This window comes from Podarcis pityusensis (genome assembly GCF_964106645.2).
Source record: "Podarcis pityusensis genome assembly, chromosome: 7".
NCBI classification, from domain to species: domain Eukaryota; kingdom Metazoa; phylum Chordata; class Lepidosauria; order Squamata; family Lacertidae; genus Podarcis; species Podarcis pityusensis.
The window spans coordinates 36,134,867-36,156,479 of record NC_138031.1 but is presented as its reverse complement, the minus strand read 5'-3'; the positions used below and the strand labels follow the sequence as shown (position 1 = coordinate 36,156,479).

Genomic DNA, 21,613 nt, shown 5'->3' with positions numbered 1-21,613 from the left:
CTCGGGCTGTTAACATACGGGACATTTATGGCGGGCGAGCGCGCCGACGGACGGCCGTTTTCCCCGCCCTCGTCTTCGGAACCACGTGATAGGAGTCGGGGACGGAAAGGGAAAAGTCGGCTGCAATGTCGTCAGTGGTAGAGGGAGGGGGGAGAGCGGAAGGTCAGGGCGCCGCGGAGCGGAAGTAGGATCCGGAGCGCGTCCGCCATTGTGGGAAAGCGGAGCCCGGAGCAGGGGAGGGAAGCTGAGCTGTGTCCAGCTGGTTGCTTTCGGAGGCGCCGAGCAGACTAGAAGTGCCCGGGCTGCGGAGACAGTCAGGCGGCGGCGGCGGGGAGAGCGGCGGAAAAGGCGGCGGCGGGGAATTGAGGAAGAGCGGGAGGAGGAGGAGGAGGAGGCCCAAGCGGAGCGGGGTGAGGGGATTGCGGCTCCCCGTGAAGAATGTCAGCCACCAGCGTCGACCAGGTACGGTCTCCGCCCGGCCTGGCCTGGCCGGGAGGATGGCTCGGCCTCCCCTTCCTCACCCCGTCCCGCCCTCCTTCCTCTGGGCATAGCGGGGATCCGCGCCCGCTACATCCGAGGCCGTGCGGCTCCTCCCCTGTTCCCAGGCCCGCCCCCTCCGCAGGCCTGGAGGCCGCTCGGCCTGGGGCCTCCCCGCGGAGGCCGTGAGGCGAACCCGTTGCTTCTCTTCACGAGCAGGCCTTTGCCTCTCCGGGGGCGCCTTCGCTTTCCGCGCCAGCTTCGCCCTCTGCCCGCTTTCCTGTGCCGTCTTCGGTTTTCCCTCGCAAGTGGACTTGGAGGGATCCTTACGGCCACCGTTAAACGTCCTTCGTAGTGCAGCCGCCTCTCGTATCTCCTTCTTGTGGTTATATGTTTCTTGGCGTTTCATTTATTGATGGCATGTCTTCATGCGTGTTTCCGTATCTGCTTATTTTGTTTTCATGCAGCTATTCCATGTACACTTTTTTCTTTCTTTCACACTTTTCTGATCTCCTTATCCCCCCTCACAATTCCTTCACCAATTCTCCCCATGGTTGTTTTTCTATTCTTGATCCTCTCGGTCTCACCCTTCTGGGTCCCCCCCCCCCCCCCCGTGTAAACATTATTTTTGCAGCTGAGAGCAGATAATGGAGGTCTCTGGTGAACGTTAACTTGGGGGATAAATCTTGCAAATCAGAATCCATGCCTGCACAAGTTTCATTTTTAAACCTGGAATGTCACTTTTGAAAATACTTGCTTTTAGTATTGGCTCTTCAGCTAGTACAGGTTTTTCTTCATTCTGTCAGGATTGAGTAATTTGCAAAAGTCATTGCAGGGTCAGAGTCATAAAGTCTATGTGAAAACAGAGGGAAACAGGAATTGTTTGTAATGGGAGCTTTATTTGGGGGCAGGGAAATGCACTTAATGAAGTAAAAATATTTTAACATGGTATGTAATAAATAGTATAGTCCGCAATATGGCTAGCTGATGTAACAGTTCTGATTTTATTCAGCATCGAAGTGTAGCATTCTTAAGGTACAGGACTAGGGGCATGCAACATTACAGGCAACACCCCATTTGTGTGGGGGTTGCGTTCCAGGTCATTACGCATTTGTGTGAAATCAGAAACTAATTGAAAAAGTCTACAAACACCCATTCTACCCATTTAGTGACATTTCAATGACATCTTTATAACGTTTCCGGGTTCGGCACGTGTGCAGCGATTCAGTTGCACCTAAAATGGGAGTGGCCTGTACCTCACCAGAACATGCTATTCGGTCCTTGTTGCATATTTTTTTGCATTTTACAGGCACCTTTTTATAACTGCTTTGATAATAGCAATACATGCATAGTTTTAAGAAATAAAAGCAGGCATAGTACAGTGAAGAGTTTAGCTTCTACAAAATCATCTGATTATACTTTTTATAGTGCCACACATAAATATTGGATGACTGTTCCATTTTGTTTCTGAATGGTAAACTGTAGTTAGGTATCTTAATGTGTACAGTAATATTGGGAGTCTATCAGTAATCCCAATAAACAGAATTTAGAATGCATCAGGCTTGCAGCACTTAAGTCATAGTTCTTTCTTTTTAATAAAATGGCTTGTATTTTACCATCTTGGGGTATCTTAAAATCACCAAAATTATTTGATATTTGTGATAACTTTAATGTTCGGTTCCTCTAATTTTTGTTTGTTTGTTTTTCTTGTTTTATCACTAACAGAGACCTAAAGGACAGGGAAATAAAGGTAAGTTGATTCTTCTGTGTTAGGTTCACTGACATGAATAGAGTAATTCAATGATTTCTCTGTAGTAGACAGTTAAGTGTACCAGATGCATTCAATTGACAGTTTATACTGGAGTAGTAGTAGTAGTAGTAGTAGTCATGAGACTGCACCAGACAGTGAATCATTTTTTTCACTTATAAAGTGGACTTTCCCAACATTTTTGTGTGTTACATCATTCTTAATATATTGATTCTGCAACAGCTTCCATTTGCATATCAGGACTTCTCCTGTGTTGTCCCCATATTTCTGAGGAACCCTCAGAACAGATTGGTGGGGGGGGGGAGCAAAGGAATTCCTCTTCTGCTCATGCAATTATTTAGCTGAATACCTCCCATTATATAGAGTAATTCAGGCACCAGTCTATTCCCACTTACGTTGAACTCAGTGGAACATCTGAGTAGTCATGTGTAGACAGAATTGTGCTGTCAGAATGCTTTATACTCAGCCAAGAGTATAGAGTCATATATGAATCATACTCTGAGTAGTACGACCTATTAAAATCAGCTAAAAATTAAACCGGAAAGCAAAACGTAAAGCCATTAAAATTCCAATAAAAGCAGATAAGCAACAGTACACTTTATGAGCTTATGCAAAGACCATAAAACAAGAAGACTGTTAAATACCTGCCAGAACAAAAAGGTAGTGAAAAACCATCAAAAATGTTTCTGTATATGAAGGGTTAATAATTGTGCTTATGTGCATGGTATTGTAGGAATGGTTCTTCATTTAGCCTAGTAGCAAGTGTGCTAAACTGATGATGAGTGGTGAGCATATGTGCATGAGAATTTTGAGTCCTTAAACTGTGAGACATACTGGCAAATGAAACAAAAAGTGAATGTAGCATGTCATTTATCTCTGCATACAGGATAGCATCATGGTATGCTTTAATCTTTAGTGTATTCTTTATCCCAAGCTTTTGGGAGCTCATTAAAAAATTGAACATCTGCATATAGCTATACTGCTAAAATATATACATGGGAGAGTTAAGGACTCCATTTTGTTAGAAGTGAGAGATAAAGCTTGCTAAACATTATATGGTCATAGGCAGTTACCTAGTCATAGCTTAACAAAGGGTGAAATTGTTTGGTATGCATTGGATCAACCTTTCTCAAATATTGAGAACTGTTCAGTTATTGAACTCCTAAAATTTTAGCTGTTTCACATGTGCACTTTACATCACATCTTCATTGGGATACTTTAGCGCACTTAATTTTCTGTAGAGTAAAGACAAGCAAAGAAGTGAGCTTCCCAGTGGATAGGTTCACTTGCCAACATCATAGGAATGAATTTCCAATTGCAAAAGGGAATTCCCCTTTAAATCCCCCAGATGTGATCCAAATCTGCTTTGTCAATCAATGTAAAGTTTTTTTGTTTCCATTATATCACGTTAATATCAACAAGAGAAGCTAGATTGAATCTTGTCTCGGCAGGAAAGATCTCTAACCAGCAGTTCAGCTACTCCCCTACTCTGGTTCTCTTCTCCCCCCATCCTGTGCTTGAAGGCTTGTATTTTAGGTATGCATATTTACTTAGAATCAACTCTTGTTTGGTTTAGTGGTCTTTAGTATTAATGACTTTTGTATGCTGATCCATGACAGAGTTCTCAGGACTTATTGTAAAGCTAAAAACAACTTAAATACAGAATAAGGCATAACATCAAAAGCATAATAAATACAAGAAAACAAAACTCACCACAACACCAAAGTTAAAAGCATTGATTTTAAAAAAAGGCCAAGATTACACAAGTTATTTAAAAGGCCTGATCTTTACCCTGGGACTTAAGTAGCCTTAGTAGGCTATTCTATAACTGGAGTGCCCATAACTGAGATGCCTGTCCTGATTGTTACTCACCTTATTTCTTTTGTTAGAGTTTCTCAGGGAAACATGTCAGCCACCAGCATCCAAAAAAATAAAATAAAAATCCCATGGTTTAGGCACGTATAGATAAGAAGAGCCTTGTGCTAAAGGTTAAGCACTTTCACTTGTGCCTTGTCATAGCCATACTATTCCTAAGATATCTCCAGTATCTGTTTTCCCCTGCTTTTTTTTTAACTCTTCAGCGAATGAGAATTCATAATCTTACTAAGGAACATATTGAAAGTCTGTGCAGCTAGAGCATTGGACTTACATGTCTAATCTCTGGTTGAAATCCCTGCTGATCTATGAAGCTCACTGGCACTGTGTATCAGCCTAAGTTACGTCCAAGGGTTGTGGTAACGGCAAAATATCACTAAGCTTCATACATCAAAATAAGGTGCAAATATTTTTTTATAAACTGACAAATTTATTATTCCCATTTGAGTGGGCATAGAATTGCAGTCTTAGCTGTACAGATGCCACTGAATAAGACATTGATTTGCTGGTAGTGACACCGTGGGTTTAGTGGTGTATTCCCCGTTCCAAAGAAGAGAGACATGAAACATAAAACTGTACTTGAAAAACACCGCTGGTAACTGTGGATATAGCATGTGTTTTCGTGTAAATCAAATGATTTGATTATTAAGATTCAACTTGCAGTTCAATAATTCATTTAGAGAAGGACACAAATTTATTTTGCAGCATAAATTGTTTGTACCTTAATACATACAGAACTTCACTATACTGGCTGATAACTGTTTCTGAGTTCATAATTCCTTTTAAAGCACATTTTACTATTTGAGGAGAATTGCTAGTATGTGACTCCCTCTTTTCCAATACAGGGTTGGTCTCCTTTCAAACATGGTGTCACTTTAGTCACAGGAGAAATGGCTGTCTTTTCTCTGATGAGACACTGGAGAAGGTTTTGAGTTTTTCTGCATCTGTTTATTTAGATATTTAAATACCACCTGTTATGCGGGCAACTCAATGCAGCAATATCATAAAATGTAATACAAAGAAAATGAAAATAATCAGACAATAAACATTCTTAAAATTCCATAGCCGCTGGAATCTGTATCCACCAAAAGCTATATAAAACAAACAAAAAAGCAGTGGAATTGCACCACTATTGGCACATTTCTTATTTGGGGAGGGGGTATTCGATAGTGTGGACTCTGTCACAGAAAAGGCCCTTGTCCCCGTTAATGCTATCTGCAGGCTATGGCACGATCAGAAGGGCCTCTGCAGATGTTCTTACTGGCAGGGCATGCTTGTCTAGAGGAAAGCGTTCTCTCGGATAACCTGGTTCCAAATTGTTTAATAACAAATCCCGAAACACGGCTTGATAGCAAATTGGCAGTCAGTGCAGTTCCTTTAACGGTGGAGTTGCAGTCTCATGGCCAGTAACTTAGCAACTACATTTTGTGCTAACTGCAGCTTCCAGACCAGTTTTGAGGGTAGACCCACAGAAAGCACATTACCGTAATTGACACTCTATTCCAGTGCATGGGTCACTGTAGCCAGGCTGTCCCTGGCCAGGATTAGCTACAACTGGAGTAATGACTGAAGCTGGTAAAAGGCGGTCCCTGCTGCTGTAGTCACATGGGACTCCAGTAACAACTATAGGTACAGGAACACCCCCATACTTTGATCCGGCTCCTTCACATGGAATGCAGTAGACAAATACAGGACAGACAAACTGCCTACATTCTGGATTTGGAAACTAGTCACCTACAGGATCTCCATCTTGCTACAATTCAGCTTCATTGACTCTTATCCAGCCCATTGCTGTGCCCAGGGCTGCAGAGCCCCAGTTGAACAAAAGTAAAGGCCCTTCTTTCTCCCTCACCACATTTCTCTTGCTTCTGCAGTCAGATTTGGAATGTATTGTACTAATGAACTAAAATGTCACATTTCCTTATTTTGCATATATTTGGGGATATAATCAGTGTTTTCAAAATGTTTAAATCATTGCAACAGGAATTGTGGGGGTGGATGGATTTCTGGCTTGCTGGCTTACTGTCTTCTCTGTTCACTTCCTTCTTGAGGTATTCTATAACTTTGTCTGCTTCATGTGAAAGTGCCACTTTCAAAAACACAAACAAAAAGACAAATGCTCAGAGAATCTAGTAGCATTAAAGGGAATGTTTTGGGCATGGACAAAAGTTTCACCTTTTCTAATGAACACAGAAGTGAATGAGGAAAGAACGTGGAGTTTAGATTAGACCACGATCTACTCCCAGTATAAAACAACTGGCAGTGATCTACCCATTGGGGGCGGGGGGAGGCCAAAGTTGTTGAGCTTTTTTGGTTTTGTAACATTGAATAGGGTTTCAAAAGTGGTAGACTTACTGAATGGCACTGTTTTTTTCAGAGGATCTGATGAAGCTACTTCATCTTTCCTTATTGGAGAAGAATGACGGAGATGCAGGAAAGAATGGACTCTTGAAAGATAAATTGATGGAAATTTGTTTGTGGCAGGAAAGGTTTTAGATGTGGAATAGCTCCTGTTGATTTTAGGTGTGACTATCTCATCCACGGGAAGTGGTGTTTTGCTGTTGTCTAGTTTGGGTCTTTTATGGTTCTCCAGATTTTTCTCTACAGTTAAGTGAAATAGCTGTCTAAAAAGTGCAAACAGGAATTCTTGCACCAAGAAGAACACTTAACAGGGCAGCTCGGTTAGAAGTATGGCTGAACATGTTAGCTATCTGGGTGTAGATGTTGCAGAATGCAGATGCTATGCAGCTTCATAGCTGTGTGCGTGGTTTTTAATTGAGTTAGTGATCCAAAGTTTTGGATACTAGTTTTCAGCTGCAGTCTTTAGTTTCAGATCACCTATGTTCTTTATACAAATATGAATAACAACGTAACTAGCCAAAGTATAAATTTCATTAGGTGCATTGACTCCTTGAAAAATCTGTGTGAAATGCATGGGGCAGATGGTTGTTTTTCTTCTAAGCAAAATTAAAAACGCCACAAAGCTCTGAACACACAGTGAATACAAATTACATTTCACAAGTTACTTTGCATATGATGCGAAGGACCTGAAGGTAAGGGGTTTTTTAATGCTAGGAAATCCTGATGATCTTTAAGTGTCCTTGTCGTCCCCCACCCCCAAAAATTATTGCACTGTTTCCCACCCTGTGTGTGTGCAGGGCATAATTTCCTCCTGGAAAAAAGGTTTAAGCTGCCATTTTCTTACTAATATATATGCATAAGTAGTTGCTTTGTCCTTATGATTGGTTGGATGAGCTACACAATACAGCTGGACTTTGTGTCTGCATTGTGAAATTGGAAACCTAAGTTCTCACGAGTCCATCTTAGTTACTTAGAGGGCAGAGTTTATGTTGTAAATGCTCAGAACATCTCTGGGTCTTGTTTACTGTCAAGAAGTACAAAACCTGCTTTTATTGTGACTGCTTGTGTGGCAGGTTTACTGCAGTGCACCTGTAGAAGTCTTGGGTTGTCAGCTCACATGTAAAAAACTGTTACCATTACTCTTTGCAAATACATTCTTTGTATTTGGTATTAGGAATTGCTCTGTGGGGTGGGGTGAGAACCCTATTGCTGGCAAGGTAAACAAAACCAGATTCATGTTACATTATTGGAAAAGTAGGTCATGCCAAGGCAAAGTTCTAGCTTGTGTGTGCATGTCTGCCTTGAAAGCTGTGCTTGTGCTCTAATTCTGTTGCAGAGAATAGTAGGAACATACAAACAGGAGATATGTATATGTGTGTGTGTGTGTGTGTGTATGAGAGAGAGAGAGAGAGAGAATGATTAATCTGTAGAACTAGTTTGTGTTGCTTTTTCATTTCATTTGCTTGAATTTAACTAGAACTGGCTTACTAAAAATGTTTGCATGCATTTTTGCTATTTTCAGGTAGAAAACTTTTGTATCGAGTACTCGGCATAGAGCTCTATTAATAAAGGTGTCTGCAAATTTCATTTTTGAAGTGAGCAATTGCTGCAAATATGCTATATTGTTTCTAGCTATGTTAGAAGTGATATTTCAACAGCTAAGCACTTTTTAGACTATTCCATTCTTAACTATGGAGAGTTGGTTTCCCTGCTTTCTGTAGGTTTCCCATCTGTTGAGGTGTTGAATTTACAATGTTCCCTTAGGATGTCAGGAAAAATGGTTTAGTGTCCAAATATTTTATATTGGAAAATTATGCCAGCTAAGTATACCTGCAGAAGATGGTATGGGAAAGTGTTTAGTTTAAGTTATTTGAACAGAGCAGTTAAATCTAATATTTATGCTTGCATATGAATCCATAAAACTTCAACTTCAGTTTTAATACGTATAACTAGACAAAAAGTGCACTCCTATGAATTACCTTGTTTCTGTTGAGAGTAGGGCTGGGTTATCAATATTGCAGTATATCACCAGCTAAACATCTCGATATATGGCAACATCTGAAATAAGGAAGGAACTACACAGAGGCAAACAGGACAACGTCCTGGCATCTGCTACTACTTAAGGGTCTAAAACTAATAAATGAGGGTATTATCAATCACTTCATGGTCTCTTTCAGCAGCAGGCAAGCCAAAATGCATCCATAGGCTGCTATTGGTTTTTTGAATTCTAGGATGCTTGTAGTGTGTTGCTGCCTGCTAAAGAAATATTCTGGTTTTTGAAACATTTTTTTCCATCATGTGTTTTTAACAACTAAAAAGTTAGGCATAGGACTTCTAGAAGATGTCTAATTTCAGTTATGTTTCAGTTTCAGTGCAAAACGGTTCGATTCATCAAAAGGATGCAGTAAATGATGATGATTTTGAGCCATATCTAAGTAGCCAGACAAATCAGGTGAGTATTTACAAGAATACACCTTTTCTTGTAAGCTAGTGAGTATAGTTTTTAGTTGGTTATTCCTTTATAATAAGCAAGTAACACAAAACAGTTTAAATGGTTTTATAACAGACCATTGTAAGTTTTCATAGTATTTGTAAATCTCTTAAACAGTGCTAAATGGATTTGTAAGAGTTAGGTTCCAAATGAGCGAAGTTACTTTAAGCAGAGGGATCCACTTAAGCTTAATTAAATCTATCTTAAATTAAGCATACCTGTTGTGTGTGCACAGAACAGTACACAAATCTCATGTCCTACTCCTGTAGCAGCCTACAGTGCTACATCCCATTCCATTTCCTTCAGCAGTTGGGATTGGATGGAGAAAGAGTTAATAGTCCAGTCATTTTTCTTATGATTCAGCCTTTGGTTAGCTTTTGATTTTCTGCTCCCTTTCTGAATTCTTACATGAGTTTCAAGTCCAACAAGGATTCTTCCATTTCAGGGAATTTTTGCTTGCAGAAGATGCATGTTGAGAGGCTTTGGGGCAAGGTATTTGGAAAGAAAGTGCAAGAAAGTGGTATTTCTATCATTTTGTATGTGTGTACTGTGATGGGAGAAACAGTTTATATCCTTATGCCCAACCTTCTATACATTGATAGTGGTTTTGTATGCCTAAATTTGCATGGTGAGTAAGAAATGCAAAGAATATGTGGTGCTTTTTATTGGGCCAGTTCCTTTTGGTGTCGAATGGCCTTGCAGCCAGTCAGTTGCTAGGCAAGAACATACATTACTTGATCCAGCACTCAAACAACCTTTTGAAAAACACACATGTAGATGAGTGAGCTGATAAAACCTTGTGGGTTTGATCCATTCTTGAATTCGAGTTCTGCTCTGTAGTGGGAAGTGACTTTGCTGATTTCTCCTTGCCTCTGCCTTTCCCTGAAAAGCTGTTTTGGAGGTTTGGCTGATTCTCTGGAAAAGTGTGGCAGTTCCAGGGGCAAAAATCACGTCTCTCCCTCCACTGGAAAGCTTCTGCTGGGTACTGGTTGCTTTTGCAAATGGAAGGATCCAGCTACGCCAAGGGTGGCATAGTTTATGCAAACTTTGGAGTTTAATATTCTTTATGTATACATAGAGCAGATAATTGCATTTTCTATTTTTTGTTATTGGGAAAATAATGGTGACAAGACTCAAAATGCCAAACACAGAACTTTAAAATATTGATTCAAGATTGAACAATTAGAGCAAGCTAAGCGAATTAGGAATTGGATCTGGACCAAATAAATCAGCAATTTTTTTTTTACCTTTCTTGCAAATGCTAGTCATGGGTGGCACATGGGCAGCCCAAAAGGAACCCTCACACTTATAAAAACTTCCTTGTTTGCACATATTCAGGTGTTCTTTTATTTTTTACAACAAATGTAGCTAAGCTATAGCCTTTAAGGTGTTATTGGACTATCATCTCTGACCATTGGTCATGCTGTCTTTGACTGGTGGGAGCTGGGAGTCCAAAATCATATTGAGGGCCTCAGGTTAGCTACCCCTGGTTTCAAGTGAGCTAGGTGACAGGGTTTATCAGTACTTGAAGTTCCTTTTCACTGTGCAGGGTGAACTTATTTACAGCTTGGCAAGGAACATGATGAGTTGTTAAATATATACACTGAACCTTATCTATACACCAGAGGCAGGTTTCTCAGGGGAATGTTGGTACACATACATGTTGGGCTAATGGTCATGGTCAGTACTGAATCTTTGATCAGCTGTTCAGCATAGGAGAGAGGCCTAGAAATAGGACAGGAATTTGCTTATAGGAATAAAAGAAATAAAATGACATCCTGATAAAAAACAGGAAAAGCACTCCTGTTTGGAGATGGAAGAGAATTTTTTAATTGCTCAAAGCACTTTTAATTGTGTTATATTAATTAAAACGGTGTAGGCTGTAATTACTTTGGTTTTGTATGTGAGATTAAAGATAACAAAGGTATCTCTTTTAGATCTCTTTGCTTGAATTTTTTTTCTGTTTAAAATTCTAACTGTGTCGGAAATTTGCTTCAGATGTCCATAAATGCATATTTATAGGCAAATAATGTAGATGTAGCAATAGAATGATTCTTACACTGATATGTTTTCCCGCAGAATAATAGCTATCCACCAATGTCAGACCCATACATGCCTAGTTATTATGCTCCATCCATTGGATTTCCGTACTCTCTGGGTGAAGCGGCATGGTCCACAGCAGGAGATCCTCCAATGCCATACTTGACAACTTACGGACAGATGAGCAATGGTGAACACCACTACATCCCTGATGGTGTCTTTAGTCAACCTGGGGCTTTAGGAAACACCCCTCCATTCCTTGGTCAGCATGGATTTAATTTTTTCCCTGGGAATGCAGATTTCTCAACATGGGGGACAAGTGGATCTCAGGGACAATCAACTCAAAGCTCTGCTTACAGCAGCAGCTATGGCTACCCACCTAGCTCTCTTGGTAGAGCAATAGCCGATGGACAGGCTGGATTTGGCAATGATACATTGAACAAGGTGCCTGGTATTAGCAGCATTGAGCAAGGCATGACTGGACTGAAAATTGGCGGTGATATGACAGTCGCTGTGACGAAAACAGTTGGTTCCGCTCTGAGTAGTACAGGCATGACCAGCATTGCAGCAAATAGTGTGCCTGCGGTTAGCAGTTCAGCACCTAAACCAACCTCATGGGCTGCCATTGCTAGGAAGCCTGCTAAGCCTCAGCCAAAACTTAAGCCTAAAGGTAATGTGGGAATTGGGGGCCCTGCGGTACCACCTCCCCCTATAAAACACAACATGAATATTGGAACTTGGGATGACAAAGGGTCTGTGGTAAAAGCTCCCCCAACCCAACCAGTACTGCCTCCTCAGACTATAATGCAGCAGCCTCAGCCATTAATTCAGCCTCCTCCAATGGTGCAAAGCCAACTGCCTCAGCAGCAGCCTCCGCCTCAGCCGCCACAAGGACCTCAGCAACAGGCTCCGCCTCATCAGCTGCAGCAGCAGCAGCTGCAAAATCGCTGGGTGGCTCCTCGCAATAGGGGTGTAGGCTTCAATCAGAGCAATGGAGCTGGCAATGAAAACTATGGTATAGGTGTTATACCAGTTAGCTCTTCACCTTCTGGTGTAGAAGTGCACCCAGTATTGGAGAAACTAAAGGCCATAAATAACTATAATCCCAAAGACTTTGATTGGAATCTGAAGAACGGTCGTGTGTTTATAATCAAAAGCTATTCGGAGGATGATATACACCGCTCCATTAAGTATTCTATCTGGTGTAGTACTGAGCATGGTAATAAGCGCTTGGATGCTGCCTACCGTTCACTGAATGGAAAAGGCCCACTCTATTTACTTTTCAGTGTGAATGGCAGTGGACACTTCTGCGGAGTAGCTGAGATGAAGTCTGTGGTGGACTACAATGCATATGCTGGAGTCTGGTCTCAGGATAAGTGGAAGGGGAAGTTTGATGTTAAGTGGATCTTTGTTAAAGACGTTCCAAACAACCAGCTGCGGCACATTCGCTTGGAAAATAATGACAACAAACCCGTTACCAACTCGAGGGACACTCAAGAAGTACCCCTAGAAAAAGCCAAGCAAGTGCTTAAAATAATTGCTACTTTCAAGCATACCACCTCAATCTTTGATGACTTTGCACATTATGAAAAGCGTCAAGAGGAGGAGGAAGCCATGCGTAGGGTAAGAATCTAATGTTATAATAAACTTTTTTCATGCTTTTTGGAGTTTGGGGTTTTTAAAAAAACAGATCTGCTTGGTTTTTTAATATGTAAAACAAAAAGTAATTAGAAATGGGTTTAGATGGTAAAGGCCAAGGCATGTAACGTACTCAACAACACTTCCTTGCAAGCACATTTGCAAATACAATTTTCCATTCTTCATAGCATTTTACTTCTGCATTAAAACCTTCAGCTAAGTAACTAAACTTCGTTGGCAGTCGATTGAAAAAATATGTATTTTAATGGTTTCAGTAGCAAATGGTACTTGTTCCTTAAATCATTTCGTTGCCTGTTTTGTTTTGTGACATTTAAACAAAAAATATGTATATGGAAGTTGTGATGTCTACATGTTTCAACTGTTGTAATAGTACAATTTTTTTAGATGCATAGAAAAAGCCACATAACACAGAAATTGAGAGCTTGTTAGGAATTTAGACTGCTATCCTATGCCCATTTACTTGATGGTAAGCCCCATTGAACTCAGTAGGACTTGCTTCTCATAGAGATGCATAGGAAAGAAAAAGAAAATGTCAACATGAGTTTAAATGTGTTTTGACCCTTTGTAGTTGCTTTTTTGTGAAACATTTCTTATCAAATGTGCCTGGCAGGACAAATAGAAGGGGCTGTATTCAGGCAATGTGTTTCTCCTGATGGAAGGCACTTTAATACAGTGGAACCTTCCAGGGGTCAAGGCAAAATTGTGTTTTTCCTGGCCCCTCTGCAGCCCTCCAGCCTGCTTTGCAAGGTTGAAGAACCCTTTAGAACAGCTTCAGTCCTTGAAGGCTCTGCTGGATCAAAGAGCCTTTCATATGTAAAGGGGCATCATTTGGCTATAACCCAAACAACATTTACGCAGAAATAAATTAACCCAACCCAGGGCTGATTCTTATGATGACCTAGTTATCTTAGGGGAGAATAAAGAGTTGGTAAGAGACTTGAAATTTCTCCCTTCTTATGTGGGATATGCCAGGCGTTGATTGTGGATTGTTCTACATGCAAAACAGGCACTTGCCACCAACCTGTGGACCCCACTTTATTCCATAGGTACTTACTGCTGTAAGCACATGCCAATCCAAGGTATCTTGTCCCATACCAAATGCTATTTATGAAGACCTGAGTGTTTTTGTAATTTACAATAAAAATTAAACACACAGACTCTTAGGGGCAGTACAAAAGGAAAAATGGATGAAGAAAGAAGATGAAAATAAACAAATTCAGGTATCATTCCTTACATAAGAGCTTTCCAAACTCTTCATGTTGGCGACACACTTTTTAGACATGTATCATTTCACAACACAGTAATTCAGTTTTACTCTTGTTAGCTACATACCCTGCTAGCTGCTGATGGAGTCAACTTGCTGGAAAAGACTGTGTAAAGTGTATGAACTTGTAAGCTCCTGTACTGTTCAAATGGAAGGAGGAATTATTGTAAATAAGTAGTAGATGGATTCTCCTTTAAGAGCAGGAGAAATATCCTAACTTCTGAATGACTGCTTGGCATGATCTTGTGTCCCCATTCCAGGTCTCCTCTGTGCACCACAGAAAGCTTTTTATTCCATAGGAAGCTGGTGAGAAGGATTCTATGTCATTGTTTGTAGGATGGGAGCAGTTTGGAGAAGAAGAAAAAACAGTGTTACAAGTAGTTAACTAGGGATTAACTAGGAGTTCTGAAGAAGGCTTAAAATAAACTTGCTTGTAATCAAGGAATTCAGTGGCAGAGGAGATGTTGGGCGGAATCTGTTCAGTTCAGAATCAAAAGTGGGTTTGAGAATTCTGATTCAGGTGTGGCTACATAGTAGCCAGCCATTGCTAAATTCACATTGAATGGCATTGGTTAACAAAGCAAATGGGACACTAAGTCTGGTCCTCAGCTGAAGTTGTGACAGAACCTTGAACAGAAGAAAAGGCTGAAGAATAAAAAGTCTCTTTGACCCAAGTTGTCATTTCTTTTGTGCTTCTCATGGTTGATTTTTGTTTGGTGGGATCTACAGAGTGGAACTGAATAAACAGTTTTGTTTTAAGCCCAGGTAGTTTTGCAGTGTTTGAAGAGAAGAAAAAATTATACCTACATATGAAGAGTTCAGCCACGCTCCATAAATAAGCAGGATTCCTTGGGTAGTCTAGTAATGATGCTGCATACAAAATGGCAACTTAAATGTTTATACTAATTGGTTCTTCTGTTTACAAATTTTCTGTAATGTTTCTTTACTTCGACCTTCATTTCAGGTGGTTGTGTTTGTTTTGTTTTTCATACAGTCCTTGTTATTAAGATAATTACACTTGCTATTAGAGATGCATATACAGGCTAGTTCCAGTGTTCTATTTACAAGGTGGCTTTTGGAAATATTCTTGTGGTTGTAGACACCTGAAATCAGATGGGGTACATCATCAACCAAGTTGCTAAGATTATTGCCTATTGTCCTCATGTAAATAGCACATTTTACAAATAGGTTGATCTGCTGGGTTTCTATTCATTTTAAAGGGTGTAACTGGATTGTTGGAACAGTACAGAAATTCTAGTGCTACTAATTGTGTTTCTATCAAACCTGCGCCTATCTTTATATTGCACTGGCTTACAGTGGTGCCTAATATGTTGGGTTCCATGGGCATGTTGGGAATTTTGAATATATTATAGTGCTGTCATAAAATGGCTGTCATGGGGTTGTTCCCCTTCACAAAATGACTTGCATGCTGGGTGGAGCCAGACACAAAGTACTCATTTCACATTAAACCAATCGAGATACCAAAGCTTGCACCTGCAGCCCCAGAAAGAGAGAGGGAGATGAACAGGCAGCCTCAACAGAAGAGTGCACAGATCCAGACAAGGAAAAAAAAACAAGTACACATTGCCCGAGAGAGAGAGAGAGAGAGAGAGAGAGAGAGAGAGAGAGAGAGAAACAGAGTCCCAGAGGGTGAGGTAGGAAAGCACACGGTTCAGGAACCAATAGAGGAGAGGATCATGTGCATAGTCTCAGAGAGGCAGAAACACAAATTTGCTTTGTTATATCTTCTTTCTTGTCCCTTCAGTCACCTTTTTCTTTGTTTCTAAACATTTGTACAGGATTCTTTCCACTCATGTCTCTCAACTTAATGTTTTGGTGCTGGTCAGCCTGGAAAAGTTCATAGACTTAAGACAGGCCATAGAAGGTGGTAATGCTTTTACTACTACTACTTTTTTCAAGACTGATCACACTCTTTACAGCTTGGAAGGGCAGGCACTGTGTGTCACAGAGACATTTTAAGCACCAAGTGGCTCAATGGGTGCAATCGGAACCAAAACTGTTCTAAAAACCAATTAACTGTTATTGCCAACCTAGCAGTTCGAAGGCACGTCAAAAAGTGCAAGTAGATAAATAGGTACCACTCTGGCGGGAAGGTAAATGGCGTTTCCATGCGCTGCTCTGTTTCACCAGAAGCGGCTTAGTCATGCTGGCCACATGACCTGGAAGCTGTACGCCGGCTCCCTCAGTCAGTAAAGCAAGATGAGCGCCGCAACCCCAGAGTCGGTCACGACTGGACCTAATGGTCAGGGGTCCCTTTCCCTTTCCCTTTTTATCCGTTACGTATGCAGCACATTGTTTTAGTCCTTTGTGTTCTAGGCAGGGCATCAAACTATTTAAATTTTCTGAATTGATTTAATTTTGGTTCTGCCTGTTAACTCTTGGTTTGATTTCACAAGGAAAAGGCTCAATATTTACAAAATGACACTGATTGGTATCTGCAGTAATCTGATTAAATAGTGAGTTAATCTTAATTCTAGGTGACTACGCCGAAGAAACACCTGTTGTTTGTACAGAAAACTTTGAGCAAGGATGAGAATAAAATTTACTAGATTTTGAAAGAAATATTTGGGAACTTGGAAGTGATGACAGTTGTGAAAGCAGAGCTTAGAAAGATGTCTGCTTAATACACAGATTCAAAAGTCCAATGTTCTTTTGTTTCCAGGTTGATTCCCTATTTTTGTTAAAGGTACAATAATATTCTTGCAGGCAGTAAATATGTTTACCATGTGATCCATAGTTGTAAGTTAATTTTAAAACTAGCTGCTTGTCTGCTACCCATATTGTTTACCTCAGAGTTAAGTGTTTGATGATTTCTCAAAGACTGATCATAATAAATTCACATATGTTAGTAGAAGTCCTGAATGTTCCAAACAATTGTAAGGGAAGAGTTTTGAATGAGAAACATTTTGTGCTGAATTAAACTTCTGCTGTCTGATAGGATTAGTAGATGGTATATGAATAAAAATTTCAGAAGGAAAAAGGCGCAGTACTGGGAACAGTGGGAGAATGAAGGCCTTTACTAGTATGGTTCCAAGAAAAAGTGTATTGATTAGCTTTTGTGAAATTAGGATTCCGAAAAGGATAAAGATAAAAGGAGCCCAGTCCACCTTTTATCTTCATTCCTAATTGTTTTTCATCATTTTGCATGGGATTTGAAAACTGGGTTGAAGCATCTGGGCTAAGGAAAAGATGAGAGCTTAGCACTTGTAGTTATTTGAAGCATGCACTTCTTTAGAACAGGAGTGAGGATTCTTTTTGAGTCCCAGGGCCAGATCAGAACTTGCCCAACCTTCTGGGGGCTTCCTAAGAATGGTGGCATGTTAAAACAAAAACCAAACACCCACCCAAAGAAAAAATTGCACATACCTCTTTCCCCTCTCCCTGCATCACAACGCACCTCCAACAGGCACACAGTAAGCGCACACGCTTTTTCTTACACATCCATAAATTCAGTCACACACTCATACATGCAGCCACATATACACATGGCAGGAACATACACACACAATATGCATTTTGAGCCCACTCTAGTTCTAGGGTCGGGGTGGCTAGAAAATTATATCTGCCTCTTCAGTCAAAGGGATTTTATTTCCCCATCTTAGCACTAAGCACTACAGTATTAATTTCAAAAAATAAATCTTCTGACTGCTCTTTAAGAATAGTAGGTAGCATTCTGCCCATCCAGTGCTGGAATGGAAGGTGGGGTTGGGAGAAGGCAAAGAGCTTGTCTCCCATCTAAGTTGAGAGAGCCCTCTGCTGCCCTTTCCTCTCAAAGAGGTCTTATCTTCAATCTTAACACTGTGGTACTTGGGTGGTGCTGTGGTTTAAACCACAGAGCCTAGGACTTGCCGATCAAAAGGTCGGCGGTTCGAATCTCCGCGACGGGTGAGCTCCCGTTGCTCAGTCCCTGCTCCTGCCAACCTAGCAGTTTGAAAGCATGTCAAAGTGTAAGTAGATAAATAGGTACCGCTCTGGTGGCAAGGTAAACAGGTCCCTTTACCTTTACCTTACCTAGATAAAAAAAAAAAAGAGTTCTCTTTAACTCTTCCATGTCTGACATTATATTAGATTTGCCTCCAAATGACCTTGTGGATCAAATAGAAAGCCTAAATGTTCCCCACCACTGCTTCAGATTAAAAATGTGCATACTTTCCTGAACTACAAAGTATTTTCAAAATGTTAAGTAAAATGTCACTAGTGACATGTCAGCTAATATCAGCAACTTAGGTAGTAGGAGTCTAAAGTTTGCATAATTTTCTAGGGAAACCCTACTTCCAAACAGTTCATGAATTCATATTCTGTAATCATGTTTCATAAAGGGTACATGTTTTTCTATCAGTAGCTTTGTCATAACATCACACATACTACCTGGACTCCTTTGGGAGTAAAAGGATATCAGTTGAATAAATAAGGCAATAGGTAAAGGGACCCCTGACCATTAGGTCCAGTCGTGACCGACTCTGGGGTTGCGGCGCTCATCTCGCTTTATTGGCCGAGGGAGCCAGTGTACAGCTTCTGGGTCACGTGGCCAGCATGACTAAGCCACTTCTGGTGAACCAGAACAGCACACGGAAACGCTGTTTACCTTCCCACCGGAGCAGTACCTATTTATCTACTTACACTTTGGCGTGCTTTCAAACTGCTAGGTTGGCAGGAGCAGGGACTGAGCAGCGGGAGCTCACCCTGTCGCGGGGTTTCGAACCGCCGACCTTCTGATCGGCAAGTCCTAGGCTCTGTGGTTTAACCCACAGTGCCACCCGCGTCCCAATAAGGCAATAGTGTGTAACAAACATACTGCTCAGCCTACCTTTGGACCACATCAGCAAAGCTAAGAGGGGGATCCTGTCATCTGGGCTGTCCAGGACCTCCATACCACTGCCTAGGCTTGCATCCTGGGGAAGTGATTTTGGTGCTGGCAACACAATGGTTTGACTTATCCCATGGAGGCACACTTTACTGTCTCTTGAGACAGGCAGATGCCAACAATGTATAACCCTTCATATCAGGAATTGCTATTCAAGTCTTCGTGACTTTAGGTAAAATGTTCTAGAAAACAATGTCGGTACTAGATATTTACCATTTGTAAATTATCCCTTGCATAGCTAGTATCTACATGTTACTAAGCTACAAGGGTTCTGAAGTGTCACTGATATCACCAGACACAATGAAACTTAGTCAGAGATTATCAGTTTATAAGAGGGTGTCTTTTTGTGCCCTGTAAAGCACTTTGGCATCATCTTGTATCTTTCATTTAAGTTTCTGTGATGAAGTAGAATTGTAAAGTTTTGTTGTGTTTGACTTGTGTCAAAAAGTGGCATTATGCTAGTGGAAGTGTTCCTTATATTAATTGATCCATCTTACCCAATGACACCCCCTCCCAAGAAAAAAATCCTCTGGGCTTGGAGGCCCTTGGAAACATTTTGGAATATAATGCAGAGGGCTGCAATTAGCGAAAACTAGATGCCTCACCTTGCAGTAGCAGGAAGTGTTTCTGAGGGAATGGGAAGCCACCATTTGATGCATCCCTTAGGTTGGATTATAGAATTGCACTTTTAATTCAGCTGATTGCTGTAATGTTTCTGTAAAGCTAATGTCATGCTTTTATGAAATATTTATAGTCGCATAGCACTTGTACCGAATTAAAGTCTTCTATGACAGAGCTATACTAATTTTCTTTTCTTCTGTTCTGCAGGAGAGGAATAGAAACAAACAATAACTATATGGCGATGGTCCTGCTAGAATTACAACACTAATGATGTGGACTCTGGAAATGCCTAATATGTCTAAGAAGAAGTTATTAAAGCTTTGTTCCTGCTTAAGGTGACATCTTTGAACACTTTAACACAAAATTGACTCTTCTTGTAATGGTTCTCATCAGTGCATCTGCCCTTATACTCTCTCACCAAACACACTTGAGAACTGTAACTTCGTCAAGCACTTTCTGTCCTGAAGCTTTTACCAGTATCTGCTGTCTTTTGTAATTATGCATCCTAGCTAAGGCACAGGAGATGGAACGAATGCAAGGATTCATTAACTCTTTGAATTTGTTAAATACTAACAATTAACCATCATAAGTGGTTCAATGATGTGAGATTCACATTGCTTCAACTTATTTTTCTTTGATGTAGTTTTTTAATTGTCAGTTTTTAGCTATTCAACAGAATTTAAAGCAAAATCATGCCATATTTAGTCCTGGAGTAAAACTCAAGTCTAAATGTTCATGTGAAAATTATTGTAGTAAACTTTTAATATGGCAAAGCAACTTTGAGCTGCAGTTTAGCCAAATGAATTATAACATGAAATTATATTAGAATGACATTTCCCTTGTTTCAAACTGTTTGGTGTAGAGAATATTAATATATGCAGCTTGGTGGGCCGCACCAATTAATGCACATTTCCTTTTTTTTCCTGTAACATGTATACCGAAAAAAGTGCATTTGTCTGAGGAACTGTTTGTTTGCTACCACTCAATCTCAGTTTTGAGTACATGTACCTCAGTCTAAATCAGACTTTTTATGACCTTTATAACTATACTTAAAATCTTTAATTCCTATTTCTGGGTGTTTGCAAGCCTGAAAAGATTGCTATCATGGAAGTGAAAATTTACTCCTCTAGGTGATTCACTAGCTAAATAAACATAATTCTTGTTTTAGCAAGCATATACTCTGTTTCTCAAATTTTGTTTGTTCCCAGCTCTGAATATTATAGTCTGATATTCTTTCAATTCAAAATACTTTGGGAAATAAACGTTTATCCATGGTTTCAGTTTGTATGCTCATGGATGTGTTTACATGTTATCTGTTAGAGCTATATAATAAAAGCCTAGGTACCATATTCACCTGAATATTTTCTATGCTACTTTTTAAACTTTTATTTTAAAATTTCCACTTGCACACCAACATGAATGCTGCCTTGAAAGTGAAGCAACTGTATCGGTTTCATGAAATACTGAAGAGTCTGAAAGCTTTCTTTAAGATCAGTATGAAATCCAGATATGGGGAAGTTGAAAAATAGCTATTGTATGAATGCTTGATGTATCCGTCAAACCCAAATATTTACATCATGTCTGGATTCTTTCACTGGCGGTCTGTTTCTGAAGCTTATTGGGGAGATCAAAACTGCTTGATCCCATTATTTTTGGCTGCTCTGTTCTTATACATAAATTGGTTGAATATATGGCTGTTTTGGCACAGTGTGACAGTCATTTTGCCGTTAATTTTGGAAACATCATTGGGTGATGACCATCCAAGCCATACTCAAGAGTAGACCCCTTGAAATTAGTGGACTTCAGGTACTGAAGTCATGAATTTCAGTGGCTCTGCTCTGAGTATATAACATTGGTCATCACCCCCTTGTGTTACTTAACTAAAGGTTCCTCTATATACTTGGAAGGAATTCCTTTGAATTCTGTGCAACTTCCTTCCAAATAAGTAACATTTGGTTATTGAAACACCTACAAAAATTGCTTCATTGCGATTAGTATGAGGATGAAAGGCTAGCCTACTTCAAAAGAAAGCCATAATTGTTCATATCCTCATATCCTCAAAAGATGCTGTGTTATTAGAATTTGTGTGTGATCACTATGGAGAACATGATTAATTCAAACATACAGTGCCAAGTGCAGTGCTATCATGTGGACCAAATGTGGAACAGATGT

General features: G+C 40.3%; 1 protein-coding gene across 2 annotated transcripts; it reads left to right on the top strand.

Moving 5' to 3' along the window:
* Positions 1–98: 98 nt before the first annotated feature.
* Positions 99–20,790, top strand: YTHDF3 (YTH N6-methyladenosine RNA binding protein F3). Of its 2 annotated transcripts, XM_081013450.1 has the most exons (6): positions 99–462; positions 2,203–2,227; positions 3,697–3,781; positions 8,848–8,933; positions 11,052–12,635; positions 19,649–20,790. In XM_081013450.1, the coding sequence occupies exons 5-6, from the start codon at positions 11,070–11,072 to the stop codon at positions 19,670–19,672; spliced, it is 1,590 nt and encodes a 529-aa protein (XP_080869576.1). In that variant the 5' UTR covers positions 99–462; positions 2,203–2,227; positions 3,697–3,781; positions 8,848–8,933; positions 11,052–11,069; the 3' UTR covers positions 19,673–20,790. The 2 variants fall into 2 exon arrangements, with proteins under 2 accessions (XP_080869576.1, XP_080869575.1); XM_081013449.1 differs by lacking the exon at positions 3,697–3,781 and having other exon boundaries at positions 304–462.
* Positions 20,791–21,613: the final 823 nt, after the last annotated feature.

Excerpts from the sequence above, each read along its gene's own strand:
- YTHDF3 (XM_081013449.1), top strand. The coding sequence starts at position 439 with ATGTCAGCCACCAGCGTCGACCAG. Across the intron at positions 463-2,202 it reads CAGCCACCAGCGTCGACCAG|AGACCTAAAGGACAGGGAAA; the intron begins GTACGGTCTCCG and ends TATCACTAACAG. Across the intron at positions 2,228-8,847 it reads TAAAGGACAGGGAAATAAAG|TTTCAGTGCAAAACGGTTCG; the intron begins GTAAGTTGATTC and ends GTTATGTTTCAG.